At 36.6% G+C, this 22,644-nt stretch overlaps 1 protein-coding gene across 6 annotated transcripts in view; it reads left to right on the top strand.

Moving 5' to 3' along the window:
- The first annotated feature begins 3,190 nt into the window (after nt 1–3,190).
- The window catches only part of PCDH9 (protocadherin 9), a 1,020,109-nt gene continuing 1,000,655 nt past the window's right edge, over nt 3,191–22,644 (top strand). For 3 of the 6 annotated variants that reach the window (XM_031963616.1, XM_031963615.1, XM_031963617.1), the window contains exons 1-2: nt 3,192–3,865; nt 5,078–8,248. In XM_031963616.1, the coding sequence (XP_031819476.1) occupies nt 5,213–8,248 (3,036 nt within the window). In that variant the 5' untranslated portion in view covers nt 3,192–3,865; nt 5,078–5,212. Of the gene's footprint in view, nt 3,866–5,077; nt 8,249–22,644 lie in introns of all 6 variants that reach the window. The other 3 variants (XM_031963613.1, XM_031963612.1, XM_031963618.1) reach the window with 2 other exon arrangements.

Here is a 22,644-nt window from a genome sequence, read left to right as displayed (position 1 = left end):
GTTTTTTATATTAAAGGGTTAAGAATGACAGTCTCTTATGATTAGTTTTCTTCTTAGATTAATATTTCTGGAGAAGAGTCTCATTCTTTTATATTGGGGTTTGAAAATATAACATGATTGGCTATACTGTCATGCTGACATTTAGGTGTGGGCCTTCCCTCCTTTAAAAGGTTAACAATTTTAACTTAAGATACGTTAAGGAATCACAGCATTTTAGAGCAGGCAAATTATTGTGAACATGACTGACTTTATTTTCAAGTCAACTTCTCTACTTCCATCAGAAGCATTCTTCTCAGAGAAGATACTGTCCAGGATCTCATGCTATCCAAGGGATTGACCTCCAATTTTCTTTTATTGGTGTCAAATTGCCATTAGCTTAATTATATGATGGCTATTTCTTGTAGCTTCCATCCTATGTTCGTAGTATGTTAGATTCAGACTGGTAAGCATTGGGCTCTGATGACAAGTCAAAGCTATCCCTAAGCAAACAGAAACTCTTCAGTTTGCCAATAAAGTTAATTACTACTGAACTATGCCACATAACTACATCATGACTTAAAAAATGATAACAATGTGATTAGAATGATAATGATATGTATGGGATGTTCCTGGAATGAACTATATAATAATGCCTGTGCTTCTATCCACTGTTCCTATATAGTGTGTCAGAAGAGTTCATTTATTAATTCATACAAACAAAAGATGCCAGTACAGTGAATGCTTGCCATTCTGAACAATGTGGTGTTTTCAACTATATACTCTGTGAAAAAGGTCTTACAGTATGTTAAGATAAATAATCCTCCCTCATATTATGAGCAATCCTGTTCATATTATGGGGGTATGTGTATTAAGACTTTTCCTTTTTATCTCAGAATTATATCAGGAAGCTAAATTTTAATGGTTCCTTTTGTGCTTAAATGTTGCTTCTCAGATAATTTCACATCAGTACTAGAACATGAATTATCAAATGTTTTTAAAAGATAACTAACTTATTTTTGCAAAATAATTTTTTAAAATTTATTTATAGAAAAAATTATTCTCAGTGCATGCTTATACAATCAGACAATAAATACTTTATGCCACAACATAGTGCACAAAAATAAGAAGAAAAGTTTGAGATTTTACTCAACATAATCTGAAGTAAAAAATGGTGTTTTTTGACTACCTGTGTATATAAGAGAATATATGCTGTTCTCAAACGTCATTTTAACAACTATTTCCAAAACTTTGTTTTTGTTCTTAAAAATGTGTGTCCCTTCCGTTCCTACCTTATTTATATTTAACTTTAAATATTTTAAGTCTAAAATGTAATATTTGAAGGTAAAGTGTAGCACACAATGACAGTTTGGTTCCCCCCACCCCTTTTCTGGAAGCATTTTCCAAGTATGTTAAAGGGCCTGAAAAGAAATATTCAGGGAGACACCTAGTTATTAAATGAAAGGTCCATTTATGCTCCCCCAAAAAGTTGAAATGGCAATTAAATATTAATCCTCATTGTGACCCTCTTTTTCTGAATTCTCTTAAAGTTAAGAAAATAAGGAGATATATTAGTGAATTGTTACATTACTTTCTGGACCTTAGGCAAATTCATAGTGCAAGCTGAGAAGCTTTGCCTAGCAAAGTAGGCAACAACTGTTATATAATTTTTGTGGTTTGTGGGCACAAGAGATTAGGAAAAAAATACTTTTAGGGTCAGAACTGGAGGGGGGAGCTAATCCTTTCTTTAGCGAAGTCTCCTTCAAACCTTTGCAAAAATAAGAGAGGTGCGCACAAATAAATGGAAGCAGAGACTAAGCTGGAATCAGAAAAATATGAATTATAGATGAGGAGACATGTATTAAATATAAAGTTGAAACTAGCAAAAAGAGCAAGAGGAAAGAGATTTTTCTGCACCAAGAGAAGGCTGGCCAGGACGCTTTTCGGAATCCCTGAAGGCAAGTTGGATGCACAATGTGTCTACAATACCATTTCTTGCAGCAGATTCTTTCTGAGCTCGAGGTTTAAAACTTGCGTTGCAGTGGAAACCAGACGGAGATAGTCAGGCAAAGTCCCCGCTAGCGCCAGCCGCCTCTTGCTCCCGGGGATGGGAGACTTCTCAAAGAAAAACAAGCCACACGTTGACTAGATTAGGCTTTTGCTACCGTTCCCCACTCTTATTCCTTCAGGCGGTTCCCGAAAGCCCCGCTTGGTACCGCAAATGACTAAGGCAAGTAGTAGGTTATAAGTCTCGAGATTCAAAAACCTCATTTGCCCCGGATTTCTCCTATCCATCTCCTGTCCTCCTCCCTTCCTAGTCTCAATGCATGCCTGCAAACACCGTCAGCCCCCAGACTGTCATTTGACAAATATATGGGCTTTGCACATCTTCACTCGTGTTGTATGTTCTCCCACACACCTCCCTCTCCTCCGTCCCCTTTAAGATACAACGAATTCTTGCGAATTTCTCCTGCCCCAGGCTCCTCCATCCTCATCCAAGTCGGTGAGGGTGACCTGGAACGCTTGCCCTTCCATTTAAGACGAGCGAGTGCAACATGGGCGCAGGCAGACATGCCCCCACTTTGCTCTAATCCTTTCCAAAAGGCAGCTTCCCGTAGCCCGTCGAGCTATGGGGCGGGGAACTAGGGGTTCCACTGGAACATGTCTCTGAGTCGGAGTAGCGCGTACTCCCAGCGCCCAGCTCCCTACGCTCCCCCTCTCACTCTCAGCATTATCCAAAAATGGTGCTGCTGCTGCTGCCGCCGCCGCCGCCGCCGCCGCTGCCGCCGCCGCCAGCCACCGCCTGCAGTCCTCCCCAACCTTCCCAGCCTACAGGCCATTAGCCATTCTGCACCCCACGGACTTATGGTCCAGCATCTTACCCCTCCTCTCTTCCCCAACCCTCACTTAGACTTCGCTGACCTAAGTCCCTGCTTGCTAGGCTAGGGCAAAAGCTTCCTACTTGCTACTCAAACCTGCGGAGCATGCCTAGTGCTTTCCCCTAAAATCCTTGGTTAGATCTTCCCCCCCCCCGTCCCCGTCTCCTGTCCTCTCTCTTCCCCCACCCCCCGCCTTTTCTCCAGTGCGTATGTTCCATCTTTCCGGGTTTTAGAGGCTGCCAATGGGGAGAGATTGGGAGGGGGGAGGCAAAGAGACAAGTCAGAGTCCTTATTCAGCGGCCCCCTCCCTCTCTGCCTAGCTGCGGCCGCCCGCACTGCAAGGCACAGGCCAATCAGGTGCAAAAGAGGTGGAGCCTAAGCGTTGCTCACACCCTCCCTCTGGGCTTATTGAGAGTTATATCAAGAAATTCAGTTCAGAGAGAGAGAGACAGAGAGAGAGACAGAGAAAGAGAGAGGTGAGAGAAAGACAGAGAAAGAGGGAAAGAAAAAAGGAAAGAGAGAAAAGAAATAAGAGAGGTACAGCTTTAGCATCCTTCTAGTGCAAAAACCTTTAATGCGATTGGATTTTCCTTTTGGGCAACTGCCACCCCAAGAGAGGAAAGAATCACCGTCGTTCCAACTCTGACGTTTCCAACTAGAAGTTACAGACTTAAGCCAGTGTTAATACACGGATGGTAATGGTATGCAGTCCACAGTGGAAATTATCTCTGAGCTGAAGAAGTGCAACTGGATGTTGTGTGTGTGTTCAATACAAGGAGCTCCTATATCCTGTGGGTAACAGAGGCAAAATGTGGAGAGAATGACTGACGACAAATCTGTGAATTTGTTCTCCGGAGTTGCTAATTTGCCAGCCCGAAGCAACACATTTCTCAAGAAGGAAACGTTTTGCTGCTTGTGAATTCTCCCCAAACTGGTGCTACCAGATGCATTGTGTTGGAACAAATCATTGCAAACTGCAGCATATCGGGAAAGGTAGAGCGAGAACTAACGTAAGTATAAAGTTTCACATGCACAATTTTAAAATTTGCTTTTAAATGTACATGTGTATCTGTGTCTTCAGTGTAGAACAGCAATGTTTGTGATTCTGGGGATGGTAGTGAGAGAGCTCACCTACTCGGCTTTATCTGCATCCGTACCTGCATCACTCTGCTGGAACTAATCAGGAGCATCAGCTACCGTGCAGTTTAATGCAGATAAGATTAGTGTTTAGGAACTGACCAGTTCCACTGAAGTATCTAGCTGCCGGGAGGGAGGCTTGCACCCATTTAATTTGCAGTTAGGCGAGCATCTAAGCGAAAGGCTTTTTTACCTGCATTATTAGTCTGCAGTATTTATGTGTGGCAGCTGTTAGTAATATCTGAAGAGAGAAGAGTGGGAAGAAACTAAAGCTTTAATTTTTTTAAATCCTCATTTGAAGGATTTTGCGCTTTTTCTTGGGTATGATATCTGCGGTTAACTTGAGCTGTATCTCTCCCCTCCCCCTCCGGAAGCATTTCTTTAGATTATTGCATTTTAAAATAAAAGTTTTAATGTTTCTTTAAATTGATGGGAAGTATTGAACATCTGAAAATAAAACAGACAGCTCCTTAGAAGAAACTGCAAGTCTTGTTGTTATCCTTTAAGGTAGAAGGACTATGAAGTAGCTAGTGACTAGTGGCTGCCGCTGCTGCAGCATGTCCGGATGCTTCTTTCCCACTAAGATAGCATTAGAAGGTATATGAAGGACTGGGGTTGGGGTGGGTGTGTGTATGTGTGAGATACTCTTTTTAGAAGAAAGATGACTCAGTGTGCATAGAAGAGAATCTATTGCATGTGACATCTGACAGTGCAATTAGACAGAAGCTCGGAGAAGTACTTAAGGTTTTCACTTGTACCTAAAAAACTGGGGAAGCATTAAGAAAGGGGGAGGGGAAGAAGAAGGGATGCTCAATTATGAATTGCACAGTGTGCTAGGGAAGGATGAGGGTAGTACATGTAGAAACTGTGGCTAACCTCCATTCAGAAGTAGGTAATTTCATTTTCTCTTTGCAAATGCAACAAGCAGAGATATTTGTGCTTTCTTCCATAGAGTAAACTTGCGAACTGGCAGGAAAAAAATGAATGGTCTTTTTACAGCTGTGCAATGAAAAATGTGTTGTGATATTTTGTGATATGTTTTTATTTACTGAAAAATAATATTGTCTCTATGATTATGTTGACAGTTGCTGTTTCCAAATTAGAAATGAGATGTAATGCATCCTACAGTCCATGTACGCCTTCTCTTGCAAATTGTGCACCATTCCTCAGAGGAAACCTTTAAATCCTAAAATCCAGAAAAAGAAAATAAATACATTATCATGGACCTGAGGGATTTTTACCTGTTGGCTGCTCTGATTGCCTGTTTAAGGCTGGATTCTGCTATAGCTCAAGAACTTATTTACACTATAAGAGAAGAGCTGCCTGAAAATGTACCCATAGGAAACATACCAAAGGACCTGAACATTTCTCACATCAATGCTGCCACAGGGACCAGTGCCAGCCTCGTCTACAGACTGGTTTCTAAAGCTGGGGATGCCCCTTTGGTCAAAGTGTCCAGTAGCACTGGGGAAATCTTTACCACCTCTAATAGAATAGACAGAGAAAAACTCTGTGCTGGAGCTTCATATTCTGAAGAGAATGAATGTTTCTTTGAACTTGAAGTGGTGATTCTCCCTAATGATTTCTTTAGACTGATCAAAATAAAAATAATTGTAAAGGATACCAATGACAATGCACCGATGTTCCCCTCTCCTGTCATCAATATCTCCATTCCGGAAAATACTTTGATCAACAGCCGGTTTCCAATCCCATCAGCCACAGATCCTGACACAGGTGTCAATGGTGTGCAGCACTATGAATTGTTAAATGGGCAGAGTGTATTTGGGTTGGATATCGTGGAAACGCCGGAAGGAGAGAAGTGGCCCCAATTAATTGTTCAGCAAAACTTGGATAGAGAGCAGAAAGATACTTATGTGATGAAAATCAAAGTGGAAGATGGAGGTACCCCTCAAAAATCCAGCACAGCCATTCTGCAAGTCACAGTAAGTGATGTTAATGACAACAGGCCAGTGTTTAAAGAGGGTCAGGTGGAGGTTCATATTCCAGAAAATGCCCCTGTAGGTACTTCTGTCATTCAGCTTCATGCCACTGATGCAGATATAGGAAGCAATGCAGAAATCCGATATATTTTTGGTGCCCAAGTTGCCCCTGCAACCAAAAGACTCTTTGCTTTAAATAATACTACAGGGCTGATAACAGTTCAGAGGTCCTTAGACCGAGAAGAAACAGCCATTCACAAAGTGACCGTGCTGGCTAGTGATGGTAGCTCCACTCCTGCCCGGGCCACAGTTACTATTAATGTCACTGATGTAAATGATAATCCTCCGAATATAGACCTCAGGTACATTATAAGTCCCATCAATGGCACGGTGTACTTATCTGAGAAAGATCCTGTCAATACAAAGATTGCCCTAATTACAGTTTCAGATAAGGACACTGATGTGAATGGCAAAGTGATCTGTTTCATTGAGAGAGAGGTCCCATTTCACTTGAAGGCAGTTTACGACAACCAGTATTTGCTAGAGACCTCTTCCTTGTTGGACTATGAGGGCACCAAAGAATTCAGCTTTAAAATTGTTGCCTCCGATTCTGGGAAGCCCAGTTTGAACCAGACTGCCCTGGTAAGAGTTAAGCTGGAGGATGAAAATGACAACCCTCCAATTTTTAGCCAGCCTGTAATTGAGCTGTCAGTTTCTGAAAACAACCGACGGGGGCTATACTTAACAACTATTAGTGCCACGGACGAAGACAGTGGGAAAAATGCAGACATTGTGTATCAGCTTGGACCGAATGCCTCCTTCTTTGATCTGGACAGAAAGACAGGGGTCTTGACGGCCTCCAGAGTTTTTGACCGGGAAGAGCAAGAAAGGTTCATTTTTACTGTAACTGCTAGGGACAATGGGACCCCTCCCCTGCAGAGTCAAGCTGCTGTGATAGTTACTGTGCTGGATGAGAATGATAATAGTCCTAAGTTTACTCATAATCACTTTCAGTTCTTTGTATCTGAGAACTTACCAAAGTATAGTACGGTTGGGGTGATCACTGTTACAGATGCAGATGCTGGGGAGAATAAAGCTGTGACCCTTTCTATCCTGAACGACAATGAGAATTTTGTGTTGGATCCTTACTCCGGGGTTATAAAGTCAAATGTCTCCTTTGACCGGGAACAGCAGAGCTCCTATACCTTTGATGTCAAGGCCATTGATGGAGGGCAACCACCCCGTTCCTCTACTGCCAAGGTTACCATCAATGTCATGGATGTCAATGACAATAGTCCTGTTGTCATCTACCCACCTTCTAATACTTCTTTCAAGTTGGTACCACTTTCAGCCATCCCTGGCTCAGTGGTAGCAGAAGTATTTGCTGTGGATATTGACACTGGAATGAATGCTGAACTTAAATATACAATAGTCAGTGGGAACAACAAAGGCTTATTCCGTATTGATCCAGTGACAGGCAACATTACTTTGGAAGAAAAACCAGCTCCTACAGATGTGGGGCTACATCGTTTAGTAGTCAACATAAGTGATCTGGGGTATCCTAAGTCTTTGCATACCCTTGTGCTAGTCTTTCTGTATGTCAATGACACTGCAGGAAATGCATCCTATATTTATGACTTGATTCGGAGGACTATGGAGACCCCCTTGGACAGGAACATAGGGGATAGTAGTCAACCCTATCAAAACGAAGACTATCTTACAATCATGATTGCCATCGTGGCAGGGGCCATGGTGGTCATAGTGGTGATCTTTGTCACCGTCTTGGTTCGCTGTCGCCATGCATCCAGGTTCAAAGCAGCTCAGAGGAGCAAGCAAGGTGCCGAGTGGATGTCTCCTAACCAGGAGAACAAACAGAACAAGAAAAAGAAAAGGAAGAAAAGGAAGTCACCTAAGAGTTCACTTTTGAACTTTGTTACTATTGAGGAGTCCAAACCTGACGATGCGGTCCATGAACCTATCAACGGGACCATTAGCCTGCCAGCAGAGCTGGAGGAGCAAAGTATAGGAAGATTTGATTGGGGCCCAGCACCACCTACAACCTTCAAGCCCAACAGCCCTGACCTAGCTAAGCATTATAAATCTGCCTCTCCACAATCTGCTTTTCATCTCAAACCAGACACTCCAATCTCAGTGAAAAAGCACCATGTGATTCAGGAACTTCCCCTGGACAACACCTTTGTTGGGGGTTGTGACACCCTTTCGAAACGATCTTCCACTAGTTCAGACCACTTCAGTGCCTCAGAGTGCAGTTCCCAAGGAGGCTTCAAGACAAAGGGCCCCTTACACACCAGACAGGTAAACGAGCACTTTTACTGGTCTATAAGTACTGCATACAAGTGCCCAGTCAACCAGTATTAAAGTGCTAATGTGTCTTTTGTTTCAGTCTAATTTTAGCTTAGTTATATTAAAAAAAAAAGAAAAAAAAACTTGACCCCTTTTTCTTTTTTTTTTTTTCTTTAAAAAAAATTCCTCTGGGGGCTCAGTCAAGAATTTGTAGAATGGCTTTGAAATTTTTGAGGCCTGAGAAATATTATTTTTAACTTTCCTGGTTCCCTCAAATGTTGAAAGATGAAAGGAGGAAATTGTTCAAAATTGTCCCAAGATAAGTGTTTGCTGAAGAAGAAAGACTGACCTGAAATGCCAAATTCTACTTGCAGAGTTCCCAATTTGACTGCTTCAAGATTTTTTTTTTTTTTTCATGTTACTTTTCAGATCTAAAAAGTCACCTTCAGATTTCAAGTTGTGAGTGATGTTTGAAGGTCTGGCTAGTTTGCAGTATGCTGAAACTATGATTGTGAAAGGGGTTAATTTTTTTTTCCTTCACCAAGATAGCAGAATATTAAATGTACATCAGCTGTCAAGCACATGATTGTTGGTAGGATATAACTAAGCCATATAGGAAGTTTTCCTCTGTTTTGATTGCAAATCATCTTGTAATATGGTAAAGTGGGTATTAAATAGTTGGATTTTGCAGATTTTTTAACAATGGCCAAAGTACACTATAAAAAAAAGTAATACATTCAATCCATTATAACTGATTTATGCAGGAAAAAAAAAACAGTCCATTGTAAATATTTTCTCATCTTAGTAATGCCTAAGTGATCTGTCATAACTCATTTTAAACTGTGAAATGTGCCATATGAAGAGGAATTAAGAGGCTGAGAAACTCATATTTCAACCAAATCCAGCATTAGATTTTCTTAGGTCTAATAATTCCTTGTTAATAAAGATTTAAATGCAGCGCTGTCTAATTTATTTCACTGGTGCTTGTCTGTTGCCACTAAATTAGAATGTCAATAATAGCCTGTAGATGGCACTCGGGTACTGTGTCGTGTGGGCTGGCCAGGTGCCAATCCTGCAGTAGATAGAAGATGGGGGAGGGAAGGATCAAGCTGGTACTAGAGCCAAAGAAACCTTTTATTTAATGATAGCTGCACTGGAGCGACCAGTATTTAAGTTCTCATCTTTGCTCCTTAGGCTTAGCTTTTACTGCACCAACTTTCTAGGTTTTCAACCCTCAAGTCCGTATCGCTCTTGGTCTTGTGCCCTTCTTGTGGATGGAGGTCTGCCTTCATGTGTTGGAAGTGTCCAAAACAGATAATTCAGAGAGCGAGGCAGGACATCAGCGAGCGTGAATGCTAGTGGTGGTCTGCAAAGGAAGGGGGTCCTTCCTACTTTAACCCTAACCCACAGGGAATGTGACCTTCCAAGCAATTTTTGGTTCTGGAAAGAGTTAGAAGTGTCATACCGACAATGAGACCCTTGAGATAAATTAGATAAATTGGAAACATTAGATATGTTTAATCTTATATAATTAAAAAATAATTTCCCTATATGGTCTGTTTTAAAGAGTATTATTCTTTTAAAGCCCGTAAAATCTCAAGAATATAGCATAGAGGGGTTTAGTTACAAAACTACCAAATAAGTTTGTGTTAAACAAAAATGCTGACTTCAATAAAAACCAAACTTCACTGAAGAAAGTGCAGGACGCAGTATAGTTATGGCAGCCTAGACTAAGTTAGCAAGACCTGTCCTTCCCATAGTAAAGTTAGAAGACCTTTCCGAAAGTGATGCTTTTGAGATCTGAACTGCTCAATTCTGGTAAAGGCCAATCATTAAAAAAAATTTAAAGCATTAGTTATGAGATTGAACTTTCATTAGATAGTAATGTGTAATGAAATGAAAGAAAAGCCCCTTATTTCAATATAAATTGTTTATTTCTAAAGTGAAACTTTATTTTTGATCAACACCTTGGAAGTGACTAATGGAACTTTATCACTTTTCATGTAAAATAAGAATAATATAGACTTTTTCTTTTCTTGAAGTTATTTGACTTTTACAATAAGGAGTTCCATATACTCCTATATTTTGTGTATACATACATACGTATATACACACATATTAAATTTTTCGGCCAGGTTCATACATTGAGCTCTGACAAGAATAAATCTTGTTATTCTATTTTTTCTCCTCCATGTTGGTGTTAGTGCAGTGACTTAAAAACCAAATGAATTTCTGGGAAGGATTGAGAAACTCAGCTTTTCTGTTCAATCTCAGGAGTTCTTTTTCCAGTTCAGAGTCATGAGAATACTGATTCTTATGATGCTGTCTTTCAAATAGTGTGCCAAGTAATAATCTTAACTGGAATCAAATACATTAAGAATATTCCGTGAAGCTGTTTGGTCACTGCTCTTCTTTTTCTTTTTTTTTCCTTTTTGGTAACCATTTGGCTTTTGAAATGTGGCTTTTCTGCATCTCATAATTATGATAAAAGCTATTAAAATGGGATTTGCTTTATACACCTTTGATGGAAGATTTCATGTATAGTATGAAAATTGGGATGTAGGAGATTTGAGAGTAAATAGAGAAAAATCAAGTTTTGATAACATTTTTAACATGTTTACTTACATGTGGCATTTTGTTGTGTGGTATATAAAGAATAAATGATATTATAGCTATGTGCACTTATTAAGCTCATTTGATGGTTTGTATTCATACTTTACAAAAGGTGAGACTATCCTTATTTTTTTCCTGTTTATTGGTGGTTTGTTGTTGGGATTTTTTTTTTTTTTTTGGTTGGGTTTTCAGTTTTTTAGTTTCTTAGTTAGTTCCCTACCTTTCATGCAAATAATGGGATATGTGAATGATAAGGTTTAGTTATTTAGAGTCTAGTCAAGATTAGGTCAAAAAACCAACTTTCTCAGGTATTTGTAATAGTGTATACCTGTGGAATATTGCCTTTAAAATTCCTTGATTACTCTCTGTGGTGATATCTCTTTGGGACAGAAATTCTAAATGAGCTAAGTCACAAAAATGAGATTCTTGGGCAAAAGAAGTAAAATTTTATTCATTTTTACTGAATAAATATCAAGAGCTCAGCGCCTGAGTTTTGTCAACATGGGTAATATCTTAATATAGAGACATCTACTTCCTATCTGCCCTCCCCCATCCTTTTAGTAAATATTGTAGAGCATATACATTTGAATGTGTAAATCAATTTTTACCAATGCCTAAACTTCCACTTTTTTTGAAAACAATCCAGGCATCTGCATTTGTTTAGAATACTATATTTTCAGGGGTTGCAGTCTTTAGTAATTGTAAATTCTTAGCCCTAGTCGCTTAAATTAACCTAAATTTTTATCACAACCTAGGTCATTGGTTGATATTATTTATTTTAAAAAGAAAAAGAAAAAGAAAAATTGTTGCTGTGTAGGACCACAAAATCTTCAGGGAGTTATTCTACTAAGGTTAATAATTAAGAGTGGGAATGACAAACCATACATATATTTAACTTGTTTCAGAAATGAAAGTAAATATATATGTACATTATTTGTATGTATGTGAATACATATGTACAATGTAATAATTATCTATATATATAGTAGTTAAAAGATTGGTGATATCATTCCTTCTCATATATTGACATAAGCAGATATCAGCTATTCCCCTTTCATATGTTCATTTCCAAAGAACCCATTCTTCTTGCACAGCAAAACTCGACAAGCAAGGCTTTATTGACAGCAGTTTTATTGTAGCTAGAGGCTTTACAGTAAGCTGTTTATTGCTGTTCCCTAACTCAGTTGACAGCAATTGGGGAATTAATTTTCTTGGCCCTAGTGTGCTTTCTTAGGTATAAACAACAGCTGTTAAAGATAGGAAAACAGTGACCTATTTACATTTGACAACAGGTAAAGTACGTGGACAACCTCTGTGAATTCCATTGGAATTTAGTTTTGAATAGACCAACAATCAGGTTAAATTTTTCAAGGAAGAGAATACTGAGCAAAAAAACTGCAGAATCGTAACTTTTTACTTATTTTGCCACCATCCAGCATAGTGTATGTTAAGGTATCAAGTGTTCTTGTGCATGTAAAATTTAGGAGACTGCAAAAGTGTGTGTGTGTGTGTGTGTGTGTGTGTGTGTGTGTGTGTGTGTAATATACCCAAGTGCATAGATTGTGGAAACAATCAAGATATTTACTGCTGTAGTAGAATGACATATGGAGGGTGAAAATGAATGAGATGTTTTGTGGAAGTGATGTTTGGGATACAAACCAAAACATGTCTACCAATTGAAAATGCAGAGGGAATTAATGTCAGAAGAACAATATCTAAAGTAGAACTGTATGAAGTAGTCTGGGCTTTGCAGTCTTAGGAAGAGACAGACAGTAAAAGGGAGTTTGATAAAAAAGGGATTTGAAGACTCTTTCATCGATCATCTGTATGTATGTAATTCTAAATAATACTATTGGGCTTTTTAGAATAAATTTTTCCATTATCAGTCTACCATTTGGTTAAGAAACAAATATTTATGTAGAGTCACTGTTTCAACTGGGAAACCTATTTGGAAAACAGCAACAACAATAAAAGATACCCGGTAGTTAGAATAATGCCTTAGGACCACTTAGGGAGGGATTATCATCCATTCATCCTTCTTGTCATTTTCTATAGAGCTAAAGGATATGAACTTTTCTTGATAGTTTGTTAGGTGACTCCAGCTCCTTTCAACATGATCATTTTTTTCTACAAAATTCAGATAGATTCAATAATAACTGATATAGAGATTTAACAAAAGTTGAAAAGTGGCTTTTTTCTTTAATAGTAGATATTCCTTTTTATTTACAACTTCAGTAGCTTGTAAGAGTAGTGAGAAAGTATTTTTCATCGATAAAATATTCCACACATTCACTTTGTGTTTTAGTTGCCATTAATTCTGCAGAGAAACACAATAAATTGTTCTTCCCCTTATCAGCAAACATATGTTTAGTCACCTTGCTATTGTCATACTTGTAGATATCACTATATAGAATGTGGTATTATTAAAATTTTCCTGTCACCATTGAATTTTAAATGTTGTATATGCATGGTTTTTTTTTTCTTAAAAGAGGAGCCGCTGAAGTTAACATACAATATAAATAATACCATAATTTCAATTGAAATGTTATATTTGGGAAAAAAAAACCTTAAACTCAAATATATAAAGATTAGTTAATGAGTTAGTACATCTGGAATGAAAAATAAAACTTCTTAATAATCCACTGGATCCATGAGATTAGGTTCAAAAATATTTTTTCAAAGAGTAGTATCTAAAAATATCTTTTTATCATTACTCATTAAGCCCCATTTACTAAAAAAAAATTCTCTTCCTCAACTCCAATTGTATGATGTGACATAAATGTTTAGATTGTTTCTGGTACATTTCAGTGATCTGATCTATAAAATATAATTCAAGTTTTGAAGGAATTTTTATCTAGTGACAAGGCTTCAAGGAGCATAATTAGGACTGTACTTACACTCCCCAGTAAGTAACCCAATTCTATGATTTCCTACATCTAAAACTGCATGAGTTCAACTTTATACAAGTGATAAAGCTATAGGTAGAGATTTTTTTTTCTGCAACTGCCTTAAAATATCTGCATCTGTCTAAAGGAAGTAAACTTCAAATGTTGAAATGTAATCTCTAATGTATCCAGGAGATACACTTTTCTACTTGAGATTTCATCAGTTTTTATTTCAGAAAGCTGTTAAATCTGTCAAACATTTCATTTGATGAAGAATACTTGCTTTTTTGCCTTTGTTTGCTACAAAACCACTAGGCTGTCAGTCATCAGAGATGCAGAATAAGAAAGATACATTTCTGTGATTGACATTTTGTTTTTGTTTTATATTTCATTCACCTATACCAGGATTCATTAAAAATTGAAATTGCTAATTCAACTATGGCCTGGATTAAAAGGAAGATACATGACAAGAGTAAAAATGGGAAAGAAAAGCCTCAACTAACCCAGTATACTAAAAACCAAACATTTATAGAGCATTATAATGTTTTAAAGCACTTAACGTGTTATCTCATTTGACCCTTACAATAGATGTGGGTGCTGTTGTTATAACCATTTTACAGATGAGTCACTAATACAGAGAAAAGTTAAATTATTTGCCTACTGTCACCTAGATAATAAGTTTTTGTTACGGAATTGAATTCAGTCCTTCTCCACTCCAAATTCAGATACTATATACTTTAAGCTACTTCATTGCCTACTCTATTTTTTACTGTTCTCTCTTACCAACCTTTGCAAGTGCAGGGAATTAATTTAATGGTTACTCTAACTATAGGGTTATTTAAGGTTCATAGAATCTAAAATTCAAATGTGGAAGAGCATGGGGTTCTTAACCATCATAGTCTGATTTCATGTACATACCCACACCCTTGATTTCACAAATCTGAAAACTAAGAAAGACCTCAAGAAAATAAAATGATTTGTTCAAAGTCACACAGGTAGTTTCAGAATTCAAATGTAAATCATTACAGATTCAGCATGCATTCTAGCACATCATTCTGTCTAATATGTGTTCCTTAAATCATGGATCTAACTTTTCTGTCTTAGCCACTATGTAGATGAGAGCTATTAAAAATCCTTCTTTTCATCTTTTAAAAATTAGCTCATGTTGAGGAATTGAAAACATTTTCATTATATTATGACACTAACAAAAAATGGTCAGTGTTTTCCAATCTTTTGTACTAATCATCTTAGAATTACTTGAGCAAAGTCATCAAGCTACTTTCCAGGTAGAAGTGTTGTATTTGTTGTTCAGTCACATCCCACTCTTTGCAAACCCACGGACCACAGCATGCCAGTGCTGCCTATGGCGTTTTCTTGGCAAAGATACTGGAGTTGTTTGCCATTTACTTTTCCAGTGGATTAAGGCATAGTTCAAATGACTTGCCCAGAATCACAGAGCTAGTTAAGTGTCTGAGGCTGCGTTTAAATTCAGCTCTTCCTGACTCCAGGTCCAGTGCTCTATTCCCTGAGCCACCTAGCTGCCTTGGAATTCTGAATAGTTCCTTGAAAGTTTACTTAAAACTGGTTTTTCAACACATGGGGAAAGAAGATGAAGTTTAGAGTCCCTTGGAGATTTGATCAATAATATTTTGACTTTTTCTCTAACTGTATTTATGCTTATCTGATCATCTGAACATTTTAGTAATACCCAGCTTGGCTAAAATCCATTCTCTGGCCTTCTTTAGTGCTTTAGCAGTTGATTAAGAAATGCTTTAATCCCTTACAGAGTACTGAGAAACTAATGGATTGTGGAGTATTTCAATCTTTAAGCTTCCATTGTAAATGGTAGGAAGAATTGTCATTCAGCTGATATTTGCATATAGCTCTCCTTCTTCTAGTTACTTTGCCTTCTTTCTTGTTCCCCTAATCTTCAGGCCTTATTCTTGGAGAATATTTATTTTAGTCGGAAATAGGCAAGCCAGTGATAGAAATTTGGGATTCACCTCCAAATGAATGCCATCACAGACAGGGAAGATCTGGCACATTCTGCATAGATCTGTATGAACACAGTGAAGCCTTCATAAGCTCTTAGATGTCAGGAAATCAGTCCTGAAAATTAAGTGCTTTCTTAAAAGATTTGAAAAGTAGAGTGCTTTGTATAATGCTGGTATCGCAGGTGCTGCTTAAATGTGAACTAAAGGCTTTGTAAGAATGCTAGCTGCCCTCTTTCCCCAAATCAGTGTCCTTTAGAGCTTGGGAAATAATTTTGTCCATATTTTGAAAAGAAGGAAGGAAATATGGAGATGTAATTGAAGGAGTGTGAGCTAGAATGGATCAGTTTGCTGTCCTGTGATTCTGGCTAGTCAATATAAGTTATACATGCTTGCCAATACTGAACCGTATCACCTCTGCGCTGTGTCTCCTGAGCAGAGACTGCCAATTGTTTGTACTTTTGTGATAAGGATTAAGCCAGATGCTAACCTAAATAAGATAGGGACCTCAGAGGTCCAAAAGGCTATAGTATTAACATAAAAAGGCAGGATATTGCTTTGATCTGCAGGGGAATTAGTATTGAATTATTTTCCAAATTGTGCTTAAAAATACATCTTTTTTCTGTTTGCAAATAGTATGTATTAGTAGCACCATTTTACATTCCAAAACATGTAGATTTTAGTCTATTTCTCCCCCATGCTAGCATTAGCCATGTTTTGTTTTTAATGCTGAAATTCATTGACTGGCTCTGTTAGATATGAATTATTGGAACTAACCAGATATATTTTTTTTAATGAGCTTTACAAATACTATGCTCATTCTTTTTAGGAAACTTGTATAATTCATGTCTAGGCTATAGTAGGTAAAAAACCTTGCTGAGAATCATGATAGATGATAGATTTAGAAAACAAACATATTTTTAGAACAGGACAGCAGCAACCACCATTCAGTGAATGAGCTGTGTTCAAACTGAGAAAACTTCAGTTAGTTCTGATTGGAAATGTGAAGGATGCACAGAATGAGTGAGGCCTCCTCCCTTACCAAAAACAAAGAAAAATAAGAAATGCCCTGCCCATCCCTCCTCAAACTGACAAAACATATTTGTAGTACTTTATATAAGAGCCTTTCTCAAGGAAAAAAAAAATCTAAGGGTAGTTTTCTGACCCAAAGGATGCAACTAATCTGTAGCTCTGTGTGTGAGAAGCTACATGCTGAGGGCTTTTCAAATATGCAGCAACATGAGATTCTGCAGGAACCCCTTTGTAGAAGGTTCAAGTGACAAATGGAAACAAAGAGGATTTAGTTCTGAGCTGTGATTTAATGTCCTTCTGTGTCATATGTCCATGTCATTGAAACAATTTTCACTTTGGAAGCCTGGAATCACAAAAGCATTCTCTCTATGTATCCACTCTAAAGGCATTGACCTGCATGAACAACTTGTACGTTCACTGTGTAAAACCCAGGTACTACATACAGGAAAGCAACTTAGTACTATGTGGATCATATAGGCTTTGGGAATGAGGGGACTTAGATTCAAGTCTAAGTCTCTGATGCTTACTCTCTGTACTATCTTGAGCAAATCACTTAGCATTTTGAGTTTTTCTCAACTGTAAATGAAAGGGTTGGAGTGTATAGCCTCTGAGTTCCCTTAGAGCTCTTGATCAAAGATCTTCTGTTCATTTTTATATTACTCTATAAATTATATATATATATTGAATTTCTAGCTTATATATAAAAACATTATTTCAATGTTTCCTTAAAAAACAATGTTTTGGTTATAAAATTCAAGAATATCCTTTAAAATGTCAAACTTAAATTTATCTATTAGAAAAAGACCAAAAAAAAGTTTATAATGCCTTTAATTTAGATACCTGATAGAAATTATTGTTGTTGTCATTGTGATTTAAAAAATTAAATCATGATTCCTTTTGGCCTTCCACAGCTTTGAAAGGGAATATGATGTGGTAGATAAGAAACTAATCTTGAAGCCTTAAACTATGGGTTTAAATCTTGTTTCTGAGATATACTGGTGTGTTACCCTGAGAAAATCACAATCTTTCAATACTCTAGGCATCTCCCTAAGATTTTTTTTGCAGAAAATTTGCCAACTTGCATTGAAAGAGGAAGGTTCTGCCTGAGAGTCCCTGTGTCATTGAAATCACAGATCTAGTACTTAGCTTTTAGGATAATAATAAAATAATTTCTTTTAATGGTTTAAGATATACAATGAACTTTCCTTATAATAATCTAATGAGGATTTAATTGCAGATTATGTTACTCTTTATTTTCAATGAAGTACACGGTTATGAAAGTTAATTGATCTTTTTATGGACATAGAGCTAGAAAATGTGATCAATGGATCATTGCAGTTTACAAATTTCTCACTTTTTATGACAAATAAAATGGATCAATTAGTATTTAACTTGAAAAAAACAATTACTAATTATTGTTACTGAAAGACAGAAACAAAACCTGCTTGTTCTCACAATTGCATTAAACACTAATAAATAACAGTTTATTTTAGGATCTAAAGAAACATTATATATCAAGGTAAAACAATTTTGGTTTCTTACCTTAACAAAAAGTTAACCTTGTACCTCAGTGAATTTAAAAAGTGTTGCATAACCATTTAAACATGGTGCTATTCGGGCAAACCCATTTTGGTAGCTCAGATCTGTGCTTTGAACAATTAAAAAGAATGCTCCCTGTGGAGTATAGTCTCCCAGATGATGCTGGCAGCAACACTCTTATGAACTCCAGCAATTCTTGCAGCATCATCTGTTATGATGACGAATATCTATCCTCTCAATCACAGTTTCAGTCCCATACTCTTACTCCTCATTGGTTAGGGCAATGCCCCAGTAACCTTCAATCCAAGATGGTAGTTTAGTTAAACCAAGCATGTGAAACATCACAATTAACATAAGAAAAAATGATGTTATTGTCTTTATATTTTAGAAAAATATTTTGGGAAAAGCTTCAGAAAGACACTTTTCTTCCATTTCTTACTCCATTTAGGTCAGTGAGTAATCAGATTGAGTAGGAATGTGATCTTCCTTACCTTCATTATTATGTAAAATAACTCAATATAACCAGATTTTGGTATTTCTATTTTTTCAGTAACAATGTTTAGTAATAGTCAGGGGACCATATTAGCTTCCATAGGGAGTTAGGATATGAGACAGAAGTTTTTGCTTTTATTACCAGTTACTATAATCTGATTTAAAATAGAAAAAGTAAAAGTATTTCTGGCATCTAAATTTATATTGATATTCTTCTCATATCCATTTAGCCTTTGATTACAGGAAAATTATCAAGGTAAAAATTCTGAAATTGCAGTAATGATGTCACCATCCTTTTCATTTGTAGCACATTGGGAACATTGTATAACAGATTGTTAAAGTCTATTTAAATACATTTTAAAGTACTCTTATAAGAAAGGTAGTATGGATCAGTGGGAAAAGAATAAACTAGATTAGGAGAACTAGATTTCAATTACAATTGTGGCTATTACTTAGTGGTATGACCTTGGGCAAGTATCTGACAACTCTGCCTCAGAAATTTGTAGGGTTGGATTAAATGACATTTAGAAGGTTGTTTGGTATCTTCATGATCTTTGAAATATGATGGATAAGATATACTATGTAAGATTCTTTTTAGCTCTAGAAATATATAACTTGGAGAGTAATTTTGTCTATTAAGATAGCTTAGTTCTTAGTTATTTTGTTTTTTATAAATTATTGATTATACTGATTTTAAATAAATTATTGATTATATTGATGTATCTGATGCATCAGATATAGAGAGGAAAGAATACTGTCTTTGGAATCAGAAGACCTGAGTTCAAAAGTGGTCTGTTAAGTTTAGCATCTATGTGACTCTGGGCCTCCTTTACTTCCCTGATTTGCAAAATGATGGGGTTGGTCTGTAAGGGCCCTTAGGGCCCTTTCCATTGCAAACCTATAATACTGTGTTGAATTTTTATTCAGGAATTCAATTTTCAATTGCAACATTGTTTTCTCTTATATGTCCAATATTGTTGCCTGTAATTTCTTTAAAGATTGTCTAACAGCTACACTGTGATTTGTAACCTGTTTTTTGCCTATAAGGTTGAGGAGTGAGGGTGATAATTGACTAAATTATCATTCTCGTATTTGGCAGATTTTATTGCATTTCTTCTTATGATTGCATTAGTGAATCCTTTAGCCAAAACTCTTACAAGGAGATATTTTATGAATTGTAGGCAATGCCTAAATTTTTTATAATCATTAGCTTTGGCTGTTCTTCTGAACTCTAGAAGCACACAACCAAAATGCTTGAAAAGTCAGGCATGTGATGGAAAATTAGATTTGGAATCAGTCTTGGTTCAAATTTTGACTTTGCTCCTTACTTAAGTATGATGTTAGGCATATCATTTAATATCTCTGGGCCTCAATTTATTCATCTATAAGATTAGAGACAACATTAGATGATTCCTAAAATCTTGTGATCTTTTCACCTGAAAATTCTGCTAAACTTCTCAAATATAAGTAGTTTGAACATTAGTATATTGTCTTTCCCCTAAAATAACTCACCCTGATCTTAACATTTTTGTCTAGAGTTCTAGCATTTACCCAGTCTCCCATGTATAAAAACTTGGTTCTATCCTTGATCATTCTTTCCCCTTTTACCTTCCAATCAGTATTATCCAGTTGTTAATTCTATTCCAAAAATAGCTACTGTATCTCACCATTCCTCTTAATTCCCATGGCTATTGTTTTGGTGCACTACTTGCCCATGTAATTGTATTTGCTTCCTAACTGATATTCCTTTTTTTCCTCCAATCTATTTAAGTTTAATTAAGTTTCCTCATGTACCTATCTGGTTATCAATTAACCAATATGTATCTTTTCAGCCCTTTGTGCCAGACATGGCTAGATACTAGAGACACAGGGTATAATCCTCTACTGATTCTCTTCTGTTTACTGGATAATATTGGCATTTAATGTCTGCTACAGTGTAACCTTATTTTTTCCAGACATCTCTCATACTAAGATACTACTTCCTGCCATATATCCTATGCTGTAGCCAAGATAGGCTACTTTATATCTGTCCAAAAACAAATTCTGCACTCTTGAATCTTCATACCTTTGAGAGTTTTAACTAGGATAGATCACCTACACTTCTATCCTAGGATGATTAAATTTAGAGAACCCCCATAACATATGTACTCCTTTAATAGGTAAGAACTAAATTCTAACTTAGCAATAATAATTAAGAAGGAAGGCGTAACTGTGTTTCTTTCTTTGAGTGTCTTCACCCCAAATGAAGACTTTTATGAGTCTAGCTCAACACTGCTCTTTCTTATTGTAGTACCCTCTCTAGACGTAGACTTTTCTTTGCTCTGAAATCTATCTTCCCTCCCCAAAGTGCTGTTCTTTGTCCAAGATTTCTCTCTCAGTCCCTCCTCATCCCCCTTTTCCCCTCAGTTACCTCTTGGCTCAGAATCTTCTGTAGTGCTTATCTTAATTGCTAGAGCTTCTCATCATGATTTTATGTTTTTGCTCACATATTCCCTTTGCTTCTAATATGCTCCTTCTCCTTTTCATTTTGTAAGTTTCTATCTATTCTTTCAAGCCAAATTCAGAAGCCATCTCCTCTAAGAAATCTTCCCTGACTAATCTTCATCAGATAATATTGCTACTTCCAGGAACTCCCAATCCATTTATGTAGGTTAAGTTTGTTATATAGCACTTTGTCCTGCAGTTCCTTAAGTGTATTTCCTATGTGTGCACTATTGTGCACCTTAGTTATTGATACATGTTTTTTTTTTAAATCATTTTATTAATAACACTAAATTTCATGTAGGTAGTATGTCTTATTTAAAGTCTTTTCCCCTTAGGGCTTTACATAGTATTCTGCATAGAGTGGGTATATAATGAATATATGAATTTTGAATTTTGAGATAATTAAAGCTTGACCTTTAAGAAAAAAAAAAAAACTTTTGAATTGTTTTGAAGTATTTGCTTGTATTTATTGACAAGCAACTATAACTTTAAAAAAAACTGGGAATTACCGTCATGATTGCTCAATTACACCACTATAATACAGTAATACTCTGATGCATTTGAGATATATTAGGCTGCTTGGCTATGTATTAAAAAGATTTGGACTGTTGTAGTTTTGTATTTTGTTTATTATCAGTCTTCTGTTATTGGTCAGTGTAGCTGTTGAGAATTCAGTTAAACAAGAGACTAGTAACATTATATTTGCAAGTAAGATTGTGGGCTCTGAATGAAAACCTAAGTAGTTTTTACTCTTTTACAGAGTAAAGTGCCCGGACTTTGTTACAGTTATTTTCCTTTCCTTAGGAGATTTCTTTTTGTTCCCTAATTACTGGCAGATTCATACTCTGTTAAGTTATTTTTCTATTTGATTATTGGAAGTCTTGAAACTGTTTAAGTGAAAAACATGACTATACCTAGACTACACTATTGCTATCATATTTCAGGATTTCATTAGTGACAGTAATCCTATCTGAATACATGGGTGTGCCTGTAGTGGCTGGGATACACTAACAGAATGTTTTAAAGACATATCCAGTATTTGCAGAGCGTGTGTCTGTTTGCAAACCAATTCCTCTTAGATCCAATCTCAACACAAAGCTTTCCCTTAGCATGCTTTACTTTGTTTCTTTGTTACTAGTAAACTACAAGATGAAGATTTGTCATCTGGTAAGAAAAGAAGGTGTGGTTTTGTATTCAAGTCAGTGTTTATTGTAGGATACTCTTTAAAAAAATTTGCTCCAAGATGAAGTTGAAAACAATAGATAAAATGCACACATTAGTTTGATCTCAGCCTCTCCATTGTTTTATGATTTTACTTTATTATTTGGCTGTTACATTTTTCAATCATCTCCATTTTAATGACTTCCCTGGT

This window comes from Sarcophilus harrisii, chromosome 3 (genome assembly GCF_902635505.1).
Source record: "Sarcophilus harrisii chromosome 3, mSarHar1.11, whole genome shotgun sequence".
NCBI lineage: Eukaryota > Metazoa > Chordata > Mammalia > Dasyuromorphia > Dasyuridae > Sarcophilus > Sarcophilus harrisii.
The sequence above is the reverse complement of the archived record's forward strand: the minus strand, read 5'-3'. Positions and strand labels throughout refer to the sequence as shown.